This window comes from Taeniopygia guttata, chromosome 1A, assembly GCF_048771995.1.
Source record: "Taeniopygia guttata chromosome 1A, bTaeGut7.mat, whole genome shotgun sequence".
Lineage (NCBI taxonomy): Eukaryota > Metazoa > Chordata > Aves > Passeriformes > Estrildidae > Taeniopygia > Taeniopygia guttata.
Window position 1 is genome coordinate 6,687,781 of NC_133025.1, and position 13,387 is coordinate 6,701,167.

General features: G+C 47.3%; 1 protein-coding gene across 4 annotated transcripts in view; it reads right to left on the reverse strand.

The window, feature by feature from the left end:
• Window positions 1–8,996: 8,996 nt before the first annotated feature.
• Window positions 8,997–13,387, reverse strand: part of BEND7 (BEN domain containing 7) — a 47,442-nt gene continuing 43,051 nt past the window's right edge. For all 4 annotated transcript variants that reach the window (XR_005982550.2, XM_030290726.4, XM_030290704.4 and 1 more), the window contains one exon: window positions 8,997–10,918. Coding sequence is in view for 3 of the 4 variants with exons in the window: in XM_030290726.4 (XP_030146586.3) it covers window positions 10,860–10,918 (59 nt within the window). In the remaining variant the exon portion in view is untranslated. The remainder of the gene's footprint in view (window positions 10,919–13,387) is intronic.

Genomic DNA, 13,387 nt, shown 5'->3' on the forward strand with positions numbered 1-13,387 from the left:
GGTGGGGAGGGCTCTCCCCAGGGCAGGCAGGCTGAGTTGTACCTCAGGTGGAAGCCTTGTGAGCAGTTTGGGAAGGTGGCATTTTGTGTCTGAGATGTGTCTGTGTGCTCTCCCATGGCCTCTTGCAGCATTAGGGGTGGCTTCTGCTGAACCCCTCTTGGATTTACACACATCTCTGCAGAACTGCATTGGATTTGGCATTCCCACCCTGCCTTTTCTCTCTTGGCCTGTCACATCCTCATGGTGTGACATGTGGGGGAAACATTTCCTGGAGCCCCTTTGTTCTGCCAGTCTGGGGCAGCAGGCACGGCACAGCTGCTCTTTATTACTGGCCACCATGTGGAAAATAAAACAATCACATGAAGCTTGGTGAAGCAGCAGCCTCTGCCACACTCCCCTCAGTGCCACTGCCCAGCCTATGTGGGAACCACCTCCTTCCCCCTCCAGACCTGGAAGTTCACCTGTGCTGACAACATCTGCACTGGGGACAAGCCTCGTGCTTTGCATTGCCCACTAGAATGCTCCTTGTGTCCTTCTCCCTTTGCAGGGCTCGGTGTCCCCAAGCCACACCCCAGCACACTGAGCCTTGGCATTTCCAAACATTTCCCACTTCCTTTGGCAGGGATGTGCCCTGGGCAGAGCTGCTCCTGCAGTGTGGATGGCAGGGGCACAGCCCCATCATCACCACCATGGCCTTCAGTGCTTTTCAGTGCCAGAGTTTTCTCAAGGCTGGAGCCTATAAATAATCCAGGAGTGTCTCCTGCCCAGCTCTGCACTCTGCTCCCTCTCTTTGTTTCAGAATGAGCTGTGTGATTCTGCCAGCCAGAGCTGCATCCACCTGATACAGGCTCCCTTGGGATGAGTCTCAAATGCTGACTTCCAAATTACTGTCTGGAGTGATGGGTGCAGCCGAGCTGAGCCAGCAATCCTATTCCAGCTGCTGGCACTCGCCAAAACATCTGCCTGCCTGTGTTGTGCTTGTTGATGGAGCTGTGAGCAGCTCCCAGCATGTCATTTGGGAATATAAATTGAGTTCCTCTGAGCTGGAACCACCTGCTTCAGATAATTTCTCTGGCAAGGAGTCTTCTATCTTATTCTCCATCCAGGATTTTCCTGCTTTCCTCCGCTGCCAGCCCTGTGCGGTAGCTGGAGGGGTTGGTAGTGATGGGTGGGAATTTAGACGGATCCATAGGGGAAATGTTCTGCTGCCAAAGCACAGCAGAGGGCAAATGTGCTGTTTAAACCATAGAATTTTAGAATCACAGACTGGTTTGAGTTGGAAGGAACCTTTAAAGTTCATCTAGTCCAAACCCCCTGCTATGGACAGGAACAGCTTTTGATATATAGGGTTGCTCAAAGCCAACCTGGCCTTGAACACTCCCAGGGATGGGGCATCCACAGCTTTTTGAGATGCCAGGCCCTTCTTGATGCTGAACTAAGACTGGTTGGATGCACCAGCAGGGAAACAAGCAGTTCCCCTGGAAAACAGGTGGCTATTGTAAGGAGCAAAATGAAACCAGGGCTGTGGTAGTGAAGGATGCTGCTGCTCCCAGCTTCCCTTTTCCCTCCCTAGGGTGACATGCAGCCAGCCCTCCAGGTCTGTCCCTGTCCCTTCTCCTTCTTCTGCCCCAGCAGTATCCATTAGATGAGCATGTAATTAGGATCCCCTAAAAGCACCTGAACTGCTGTCTGTCAAAACAGAGCTGAATTCCACCCGGAATTGTGCCAGCCAGGCACTTAAAACTTGAGCAAATGGGAAAAAGGGGTTTATATGGGAAACATCAGCAAAGTGCTCTCAGAGCTGCAGGTGAGGCACCCTGGAAGAGACCAATGCCAAGAGCCACCTCTCATCTCCTCAGGGGATAACCACTGTGCAATGGTGTGTTTTCCCCGTTGGAAAAGCAAAACCAAACCAAACCCAAGCCCCTAAGCAGGGGCTGGGTGGTTTGATCTCCCTGAGGGGTTGGATGTGAGTGTGTTGCCATAACAGTCTCACAGCAGAGGAGGCACTGAAATGTCTCTCCTGCTCCCAGCCCAAGCTAGCAGGAGCAATGAGGGTTGCTGAGCCCACAGGCAGTGGCTCCCCCAAAAAACACCTGGAAAGCCCCTGATTTACATGCACCAAGACATGCAAAGGCTGTTTTCCATGGAGTGATGGATCCTTGGAGCTGCCAGGAGGTGAGATCTCTCTGGTGGGACTGGCTGGATGTGGGGGTGCATGGAGGAGGGTGGCAGGGCTCCCCATATCTCTGTACCCCCAAATGCAGCCCTGCACTCAGCAGATGCACGTGGCAGTAGTGGGAAGTGCTGTAATGTGGTGCTCCACATTCTCCTAAAGAACTTCTCCCCAGCATTTAAAAGTAAAACCCACAAACTCACACAGGGAGGGGAAACAATCACAAATGAAATCTTCCCATTTCTCCATTTCTTTCCCATTCCCTGCACCCCACTGCTCCTCCTCCCCTCCCTGCAGCCAGATTTGAGTGTGTTTTCCCAGGATTTGTGCCCAGCATTGGTATTAAGTAAACTCTCCACAGCAGCATCTGCCTTTGCAGGACCTCAGGCTTGGGATAAGGCTGCGGAAAGGGGCAATAGCTCAGAGCAGCCTGGGGGTCCCTGGGGAGAGACATCCCTCCGGGTGAGCTATTTCCCTGTGCAGAGGGGAAGGCAAAGGCTGATGGGCAGCGCATGGGGGGAGCAAAGACCAGCAGACAGCCCCCGTGCCTGCTGCTTTGATTTCCAGAAAGGCAATTAACACCCACCCAATGCAACTCCATTCCAGAGAGCAAAGCAGCAGGAAATAGCTGCTCTTCCCAAATGCAAAGCATTGCCCCAAGCCCTGTCTGCTGCCAGCTTGAGTGATCCCTGTGGAGCCCAAGGAGTCACAGCAGAACCAAGTCTGAGCGCTGTTTTTAACTCAGTTTTTGATTTAATCCAAGCTGCAGAGCTGCATCTCGCTATGACCAATATCCTTAGCACTGTCCATATAGCTAGAGCATAACCGATGTGTACTGCAAAAAAAAATGGGAGTTTCTCCACTTTGCTTTAGGGTTGGTTTGATCAGGGTGGCTTTGCATAAGCTGCTGTGAATGTGAGAGTGTGAGGAGGAGTGGAGGCAGGATGGATTTCAGCAGAGGAACACAAGGAGCTGGGGCTGGTCTGCTGGTGCCACTGAAACTGCCACCAAACATCAGCTTCCTGTGCACTTTCTGACACTCAGCAGGTAACACTGGGGCCTAAGAAGTGGACCCTTCCTATTCCTACTAGTTTGGATAAAATCTATAGGCACTGGAATGTCTCTTGTTCATAGAATCACAGAATGGTTTGGGTTGGAAGGTGCCTTTAGAAGTCACCTGGTTCCAAACCCTCTGCCATGAACATCTTCAACTAAATCAGGTTGTTCAGAGCTCCAACAAACCTGACCATGAATGTTTCCAGGGATGGGGCATGTACCACTTCTCTGGGCAACCTCTTGCAATGTTTCATCACTTTCATTGTGGAAAATATTTCCCTTCTATTGAGTCTACAGTTCCCAAGATGATCTTTGTGGTGCACAACACAGGTGGTCATGGTGGTTCTGCACTGCTGGTGGTGTCATCTTGCATTGCACCCTCAGCTTTCTACCTGGGTGGGACCATTGGCATGACAGAGATGGGCAGCGTTTGCTCCAAAGGAATCCCCACTCTCAGGAGATGCCTGCAGTGCTCACGAAAGTTCAGATATCTTTCTGAGTGAGTCAACTGCTCCTAGAAGCAAATACAGGCTCCCCAGGGCAGTGGTCACAGCACTGAGCCTGACAGGGTTCAAGAAGTGTTTGGACAATGCTCTCAGGCACAGGGTGTGACTCTCGGGGTGTCCTGTGCAGGGACAAGAGTTGGACTTGATAATCCTTGTGGGTCCTTTCCAACTCAGCATATTCTGTGATAATATTTTAGAGGTGATCTTGAACAGGGGACAATATTCCGGCGAGTTATAGACCAAGGAAGCACAGTTCAGGGTAGAAAATTGCTTATAAGTTCAGCCATTTAGGATATCAGCATTAGTTTTGCTTCTAAAACTTCCCAAGTGTGAGCAAGAATCACCTCACCCACCCACACTCACTAAATATTTAGTCATTTTTAACAAGTTAAACAAAGCCCTTTGATTGGATTTATGCTAATGGCTCCTCCGTAGGCATTTCTGATTCATTTACATTTCATTTTAAAATTGCCTGTGTACACTGCTGATTCTCACCAACACCATTAGAAGATAAAAGGAACAAGTAACGGGTCACAGACGCCACAAGATGGCAATAGTTGAAGAGCAATTTATTTCTGGAGGAAGAGATCTGGGGTTTGGCAGCGAACCCTCCCTGGGAGGGCAGCGCTGTTTGCATTAACCTTGGCACTTACAGAGGGGTCTGTGGCCGACCAAAGCAAAGTGGTTCATGTGTGGGTGGGTGGGTGGGTTCACCTCCCCCCTCGGAGGAGGGTGGAGAACATGGGAGAGCCACTCAAGGTCGGCCCAGCAGTGTTCTGCCTCGCGGTTTCAAGGACCAATACTTGTGGGATGAAGCAGAGAGGATTTGCACGCCCCAACACGGAGCCTGTGAGCCCTGGCTCTGCGTGCCAAGGTGGGGTTCTGCTGGGTCAGAGCCTCCTGGGGGTGTTGCTGTGGCAGCATCCTGTGTGCATTGCAGCACCTGATTTGCCAGCTCAGGAGAAGAGGTCTCGGCCCCACAGCACCCCTAGATCCAGCAGAGGTGTTTCAGTGGGTGGGAGTGTCTCTGACTCCATGATGGGGTAAAATCTGGGTGAGACAGGCTGCCACCACCTGATTACTCTTCAAATGGTGTTAGATCCTGTATGACCTACAAGCCACAGCAGTGGGGTTCAGGATTCTGTAAGGCTTTTCATATGGTCATTCCCCACCACTTTGGCCTCGAGATGGAGAGGTATGAATTTGATGGAGGGGCTGTTAGGTGGATAAGGAACTGGCTGGATGGTCATGTCCAAAGAATGCAGTCAAACATTTCATGGCCACGTGGAAACTGGTAAAGGAGAGCTATTCCTTAAGGGCTTGTACCAAAACTATTTAATATTGTCATCAGCAACACAGACAGTGGTTTCTGGAGCACGCTCAGCAGGTGACACCAGGCTGAGTGGTGCTGCTGATGTGCTGGAGGGAAGGGATGCCTTCCAGAGGGACTTGCACAGGCTCGAGGAGTGGGTCTGTGTGAACCTCATGAGGTTCAAAAGGCTGAGTACAAGGTCTGGCATCTGGGTCAGCGCAATCCCCAGGGACATCATCCCACTGAGATGGGTGCTGGGGGCCTGCATGAGGACTGCTCCAAGGCCTTCCCAAAGGGACTTTAAATGAGAGGTGAGAGATGATGCATCATGCTCAGTGAAAGGCAGCAAAGGAGCCATGTGGGAGCCCATTTGTAATGAATGTGGTGTCAGATCACACGTGGTACCCTGGACCAGAGAGACAGAAAGGACAAATCCACGGCGAGTCATCGGCTGCCACTGATGCTGTTCTGTTGTCCAGCCAGACTGTGGTGGTTGGGCAAATTTTTTGCAGGCAAAGGTTACTTCTAACCCTGAGGCAAACCCCATTCCCTGCAGAGTGTCCAGCCCAGTCTTGGCTCTCCTTACAGCATCAGGGCAGTACATGAAGGGAGGATGGAGTTGCAGGAAGTGCATACCCCACTGGTGCTGAGCGTCAGACCAGGGAGGTGGAGGTCTGTCAGTTTTGAGGACGGAACCATCACCAGGAAAAATTCAAGCAAACAAAGGGTGGATGATGTCACCATTCTCAGCAGCTAAAAAGTGAGGCAGGGCCTACCAGAGCTGTGTCAGGAGGCAGGGATGTGGCAGTGGGGAGAGCTGGGCACTGAGGGCCTATGCAGGAGCTCAGGAAAAGGGAAATCAGGAGGGAGCAGAGATCCAGCTAAGAGCAGAGCAGTTTACACACATCCCCTGTGCCACGATGAATGGAGACATGAGATACAGTCAGTGAATCCTGAAATCTCTCAGGATTAAATGATTACATTAATCTTTGCTTTCTCTAAGCTATGGTAATGGCAGTAGCCACATGCTAGTTCCAGTCCAGATCCATCCCTGTTAACTTCCTGGTGACTCCTTGGGGAGCTGGCACGGGCTCACACTGTCCTGACACTGCTCCCCTCATCCTTCTCTAGCTGACACCCCTTTCACCTGATGTCTCCAGGGCAGTGCTGGGCATGGGGCAAAAGTAGAGCATGGCTCCTGTGTTGTGGAAGCACTGCTGCCAGTGAGGTTTTTAAAAGTCTCCTGGACTGATTTCCTTTGCTGGAGTGCACACGCAGTCCATATCATATGCTGAACCATCCTGGGGCAGGAAAGATCCTCCAGGCCACCTGAGGGTCAGTGGATGGCAGAACTATGTGGGTTGGTCTTTGCCATCCACCCCAACCTGTCCAGGCATCACCTGAAAATGACATTTCTCCTGGGAGTGCTGGTGATGGACACAGCCAGGGGACATCTCTGCCCGTGGTGATGGTTGCACTCCAAGCTGGCCCTGTGGCCAGGCTCCAGCAGGAGCCATGGGCCACCATGGTACTCTCACCTGTGATGGCTCTTGCTGGGCAGAGGTGAATGAAGCTCTTCACCCCATGCTTGTAGGCAGCTTCAGGGGCAACAGTGCTGTTGTGAACACTTTAACATGAAGTTACTGCCCTTGTTATCAGCTGGGTGTAACAACATATGCATAGAGAGGGTAGAAAAAGCTGATGGAAGTATTTAGGTTTTTTTAAAACCCAGAATTGATGTTTACACACTGGAGCTAAATTATTTATACACATAATGTTATAGGTTTCACATCGGTGGCTTTTATTAGCAGTCGACAGATGAGAAATCATACCTGACCTACTTGTACAAACTCTTCCCCTGCCTCTCTGTGATGACTGCGTGGCAGGAAGGAGTGAAGGTGCTTACCCCAGCCCAGCTGTGGGGATGCTTAAGCAGTGGGAGAGCCAGTGGAGGGACAAGAGATATCTCAGCACCTCCTACCAGGCATTTTGCTGCTTTAGGTTTGGGGGAGAACATGCACAAGGGGGTTATTTTTGAAGAGTCTTGCAAAATGCCGACAGCATCTGTTTCTCTAGGAGGACGTGGCCCCATGGGTTTTTTTCTAGGACCGTACCCCCTCCCTGCCCCAGTGAAGGAGAAATGCACTTCCCAGCGAGGCCTCAGCACAGGGTAGGCTTTTTGGGGAGAAGGTTTCTCTAGAGGAGGGGTGGCTGCATCAGGACCACCCATCCCCAAACCACTCTGATGTGACAGGGTGTGTTTCCCCCGAAAGACTCAGCCAGCCATTTCTAAACCAACATGTCACAGGCACTTGAGATGACTTTCTTCTTGTCTCGCAATTAATGCATTTTTTATAAAGCCCAGGCTTCAGTTTCCTTTCATGTTACCAGGAGGATATCCTTTTTCCTCTTCAGCTTCAGAAGGATTTTTTTCACCCGAAGTATTAATCTCCAGTGTCCTGTACACAGGACAGAGGGATGCACTGGGCCAGCAAGGAAGCAGGAGCGTGGCTGGAGCTCAGGTGTGGGTGCTGGCAGAGTCACTTGCTCCATCCCAAAGCTGCTCCAACAGGTGAACCTGCAGCCTGGCAGCAGCACATGCTGCTGGCTCTGCAGCACAGATCAGATTAGTGTCATGCAGATTGCAGCACACAGGAACATTTCTTGCTCATAATTGTACCTTAAACTCAATTTAAGGTGCTCCACTTAAATGTTGCAAGGTGCAGTGTATTAACCTGGTCTCTGTTTTTTAAAACACAAGCCAAACAAAGCCAGGCTTTAACATCCTGCTCTGTAGCAGGACCAAGACAGTGATTGTCCCCCCTGAACTTGGCACTGGTGAGGCCACACCTTGAATCCTGGGGACACTTTTGAGTTCCGCACTACAAAGATATTGAGGTGCTGGAGCAGGTACAGAGAGCTGGAGGCTCAGCCCAGAGAAAAAGAAACCTTCGAGTGGCATTTCAATACTTAAAGGGACTTGTAAGAAAGATAGAGAGGGCTTGGAGACTGTCTACTAGAGCCTGCAGGAACAGGACAAGGGGCAGCAGTTTTAAACCAAAAGAGGGTTAGATTTACATTAGCTATTAAGAAAAACAATTTTCCAATGAGATTGGTTTACAATGAGGCTCTGTAACAGGTTGCTCAGAGAAGCTGTGGATGCTCCATCCCTGGAAGTGTTCAAGACCAGTTTGGACAGGGCTTTGGCCAACCTCATCTTGTGCAAGATGCTCCTGCCATGGTTGGAGCTCTCAAGGGCCCTTCTAACCTAAACCATTCTGTGATCTGTGAGCGAGATGCTCTTCCAGCACCCCCCAGAGGGGAGGACCAGCACTGGCTCCTGCCACGCCACACGGATGCAGGATGTGCACCAGGCTTCAGCCTGATCTGGGCAGCCACTGACATGTGAAGGAGCTCTCACTGGGACCTTCTACCAGCAGTACCTCCACAGTGCTCCTTGTATAAGGCCAAAAAGGTGTGGTGAGCTGCTGCTTCACTACACTTCACTGGCTCCTTGGAATTGATGGAAGATTACCAGGAACATGTTTTTGCAGGAAGTATTTTCTAAGGCTAAACATTTGATGAGGGTGTGATAATGAATTACCAAGCATATATCTTTGCAGCTACTCCAACCTGTGAGCATTGGTTTGTCCTTCCTGTGTGTTGTTTCCATAGAAGCAGAGCTTAACCTTTTAAGTGCAGATTATAAAGGCACCTAATTCAATTAAAATTAGACTTCAAGCATATCAGTTCGTAATACTCAAGAGTTATTACATGATTGAATATAGATGTTGTTGATTGGCAAGACCAGTGTGGTTTCTGACTGAGCCAGCTGGAAAAACAGTATCCTGGTGGTAACTTTCAGGGTTTTCCTATGTGTAGTCCACTGGTGGTAAAGTAATTCCTCTAAACTATGGGAATCCAGCATAGAACACAGGAACACACATGCAATTAAAGTTATTTATTGTAGGTTTTCTTTTCTGAACTGACAAAGAGGATTTCCCAGAGATCGGTAACACGACACAATGTTATACACCATTTCACAACTAGTCCCTTGTCGCTTTATTAAGAACATAGTAATTTAAAAATATCTAAATATTTACATATTAATAAAACATATATACAGAAAATTGAGACATTTTTAGCTAAATATGGAATGATTTTTTTTTCTTCTCTCTAATAAACCCTATAAAAAGATTTCTGAAGAAAGTCTGAACAGTAGTCACAGTAAGTAAACACAAATGCAATCTTCCAAATTTACAAAACGCTGATTTCATTGCTGAAGGGTTACAACACAACGGACCGGTGCCCCCTGCCCAATGCAGGCAACTCCAAGCCATGAAGGAAGGAAAGACTCAAAATTTAAGGTTTGCAGTGCACATTCAATCTATTCCACAGTTTCAGAGAGAACATGGTCATTCCTAAAAGTTCATGGAAGGTGGGTGGGGAACAGCTGGGAGCCTGGTTTCTCAGGTGCCAAGAGAACAAAGTGTTCACATTGGCTTCAGTGTTATTTGTGGGTATTCTGTGACGCCTGAGAAACAGGCATTAGGATTGTTAAAAAAACAGGTTGAACATTTTAAAAACCATCCCACTCCGTAACAGCACTTCTGTTGAGACACTCAAAGGCCAAATAGTTTCCACAAAATAAAAAAAGTACCTAAGATAAGATACACACAGGGAATGGAAACACAATGGCAAAGGCTCTAGCAAGCTCTCCCTCGAATTGCAGGAAATGTGCTCAAACTGCCTGGTGATCAATAGGTGTTGCAGGTAAGACCTTCCAGATTCCTTTGTGACATTTTTAAAGTGAATTTAGTGCTGATGAAAGGTGCAGAAATGAAGGTTCACAGGGAGGGCCGCACACGGTTTTACCTTAGCCCTGACCTGACCCTTTCAGTGTCTAAGAGGGTAGTGCAATTTCTTGATCGATTCACTTGTCTTAACTGCTGAGATATCAATACAGTGCCAGTTGAAAGGTGACTTGTACTTTTAAATAGGTGAGTATTGTTGCCACAGACAGTGGCTGAAAAATCACAGTGAGCAGACCCTCTTCTTAGGAAACAGAAAATTAATACATTTTGAAATTGAGGTGATTGAGCAAGCTGGGGGCAACAGTGAGGGGAAAATGACCACCTCCAGCAATCTGCACTACAAAGATACACAAGAGCCATCCTGCTAGGACCACATATGGGAAATTGTTTGAGGAATAGCTTCTCCTTGCTATAACTAGGAACCTGGGCACTGCTGGGAGAAATCCTGCTTTATTTCCTCCTAAACCCAGTAAGGACTTTTTTGTGTGTGACTGGTCATTGGTACCGCAGCAGCCAGGAAAGGAAAAGTGGGTCTGTGGAAGCAAAGAGCTTCACCCAGTCAGAGCTCATTAAGCCCCCAGGGTTCACGGTGGAGAGAGAGGCCACCCTGGTCCCTGGGGACAGAAAGAGTCACAACTTCTTTGTGGTTTAGGATCAGACACTGCTGGCAAGCATACAAACATGTGGAAAAATACAGTCATGGAGGAAAAACATAGGCAAGAGATGACCTCAGAGTGGATACCCCATTAATTCAGTAATGCATGGGATGTGGAGGGAAATAATCTTAATTAAAATGAGGAACAATGAAGCAATCTGGTGGTTTCATTACTTGAGGTTACATGGAAAATGCATGGAAAAAACACAGACTTGTAAGAAAAACTGTATGGATGCCCATGTCTTGTAGTACACTGAAGTTCTCGTGCTGAGCTTGCAGGAACAGTACTCAAAGGAGAGGATGTTTTATCTGCTAAGAACACTGATGCAGGATGTGAAATTCAAACTGAAAAATCTGGGTTTGCATCTATCAGATGGTCTGTTGTGTCGAAAAGGTTACCTGAAGGGAGAAAGAGTTTGAAAGAATCAGTTAAAAAAATGAAAGAATTTAAGGTATCAGTAATTTGAAAGAAAAAAAATTAGTATTTTAGAATTGTGGAAATAATGTATTTGAGTTTTAATTTTAATTAGTGATGGGGCTGAACTGCTGGTGTGCACACAGGCAGCGCTGCTGAATTCCAGTTAGAGTAGAGCTCAACTGGCTAAAGAAAAGCAAATTAAATAGATTTTTTTGAATACAAAATTTGCCAGCCAAGTTTTTCACACAACATACAGTGCAGCCCATTTCAGATGTAAAGCGCTCCATTAGTCTTCAGCACAAACTGCACTGCTACGCTCACCCCTTTGAAGTTTAGGTTCTGAAGAAGTGAAAAAAGCACCCCATGAATTTTAAACCTTGAGTACATACTTTGGGAATCTTATTTGGTAAAAACCCCCACCACTCCACAGCAGTCTAAATGCATATAGGAGAAAAAAAAAAAATATATACACACACACCTATAAAAGGTGCACTGTATGATTATATCCCATCTTTTTAAAAGCGCTTTAAGAATGTGCTTTTTCTAAACAGAACAATGAAAAGATGGACAGAAGAATTACTACGAGAGCGCTAAGAACACAGGGTAAAGAGAAGACAGACATCAATCAGCCTGAGAGGCAAATACATCCCAAAGAAAAGGGAAGACTCACACAATCATGCATTGAAAGGATAAAGATTTATATTACAATAAAGGATTTATATTTAAGGTTTTGGAAAAGGTTTTTCTTTTTTTTTTTTTTTTCCTTTTTTTCCCCCCCAAGTTTCATTTTCTTGATATTGTATTTCAAGAGAAAAGGAGACAACCTATATAGAATTGGATTGTTGCTGTTTTCTTATCATCAGTTTCTTTACCAAGAGATTGCTCTCATCTTTTCACAAAGCTGTATCACCCCTAGACCTGAGGATTGGGATGTTCGTGTTTCAGCTTCCGTTAGGGATATCAAAATCCTTTCTCATCTTGAAATTAACCCCAGTGTGGAGAAACTACACAAACTCTCAGCATGGCTGTGGTCCAAAGCAGGGGTAAGGAGTGCTACCTCATGGTCCTAAACCTGCCTGCATCTTTCCAATCCAATTTACAAGATGAAGATTCAAGAAAAGGCTGAAGGGTGCTGCAGCTGGCTTAGATTTGTTCTCACATGCAGAATTTATGGGTTATGCCTTCCTTTTGTTTTTCTTTGAAACCACAAAATCCCAATGCTTTTCGTAAATTGTACACTGAAATAAGATGAGCCTTTTCACAATACCAACTTACACAGAAAGACTCTGAAAGGTGCCACATCCTCACCCTGATAAGAGATCTATCTCACACCCTCCAGGTATCCTGTATCACCAAGAAACTAATCAGCCTTTCCACTGAGCCCACGATAATTACCCCCAGAGCTGTCTGATCTGTCTCAGCTCAGGTCTGGACACAGCCTGCAGCTTTGGTTAGGTGAAAAAGCTGGAATTCTCCGAGAGACCTGAGCTTTGATAACATTTGTTAGGGACAATTCTTCTAGTATTTTCTTAAGATTTATCTGTCAATGAACCAAAGTTCCCAACAAGTTTAACTGCCACAGTTCTTCCAATTTACTTTAAACACCCTTCAATCCACAGCCTTTAAAGCCAAGGCCCTCTTAGTATAGAGGGTGATTTTAACACAGGAGCATCATTTCTGTTCAGGAGTGCTAAAATGTAATTGGGAAAAATGTCATCCTTAGCTTTATGAGGATGTACCACCTTCATTATTTTTTACCAGGCTTTTGAGTTCCAAAAGAGATTTCTGAAAACAAAGCACCCCCTGCTCTCCTCAAATCCCAGGACTCTGCCAGTTTGTGGGCACAGAGGGAGCTGGTTCAGACCTGGCTGTTGGCACTGGCACCAACTAACTGCACTTGGAGCCTGGTCCTGCTGGCACCAAAAGAGAGACACCTCCAAACACAACTGCAGCTGACCTGGCCTTCCCTCTGGGAGCAGCTCTCTTCCCATCAGTGATGGAGATTGTTGAGAGCAACCACACCTGAGGTGCCTCAGATGAAGCATCAGCCAGAGGCTATAATCCAAAATCATACAGACTGAGACATTTCAACATCACTAGTTCACACACACCTAGATCTCGTTCATAAATGTCATTGGTGTCACAGGCAGGACTGACAGAGCTGGAAAGGCAGATTTAAGGCATCTGAGTTTTCCCTTGTTTTTTGGCACCAACACTTATCACTGATTCTAGTAATTGTCCCTGGGTGCTTCTGCTTCACAGTTTGTTCAGTTATTGAAGATCAAGAGAACAACTGTTCATGGACAGCTCCCATATCCCATCTTTTCTCCCCATCCAGTCTCCTGCAAGATCCCTCAACCAAGCCAATTCACTCTGGTTTTATTACACCAAAGCACCAGGTTAACCACCGATCACAGAGTTACAGCATCATTTAGGTTGGAAAACATACT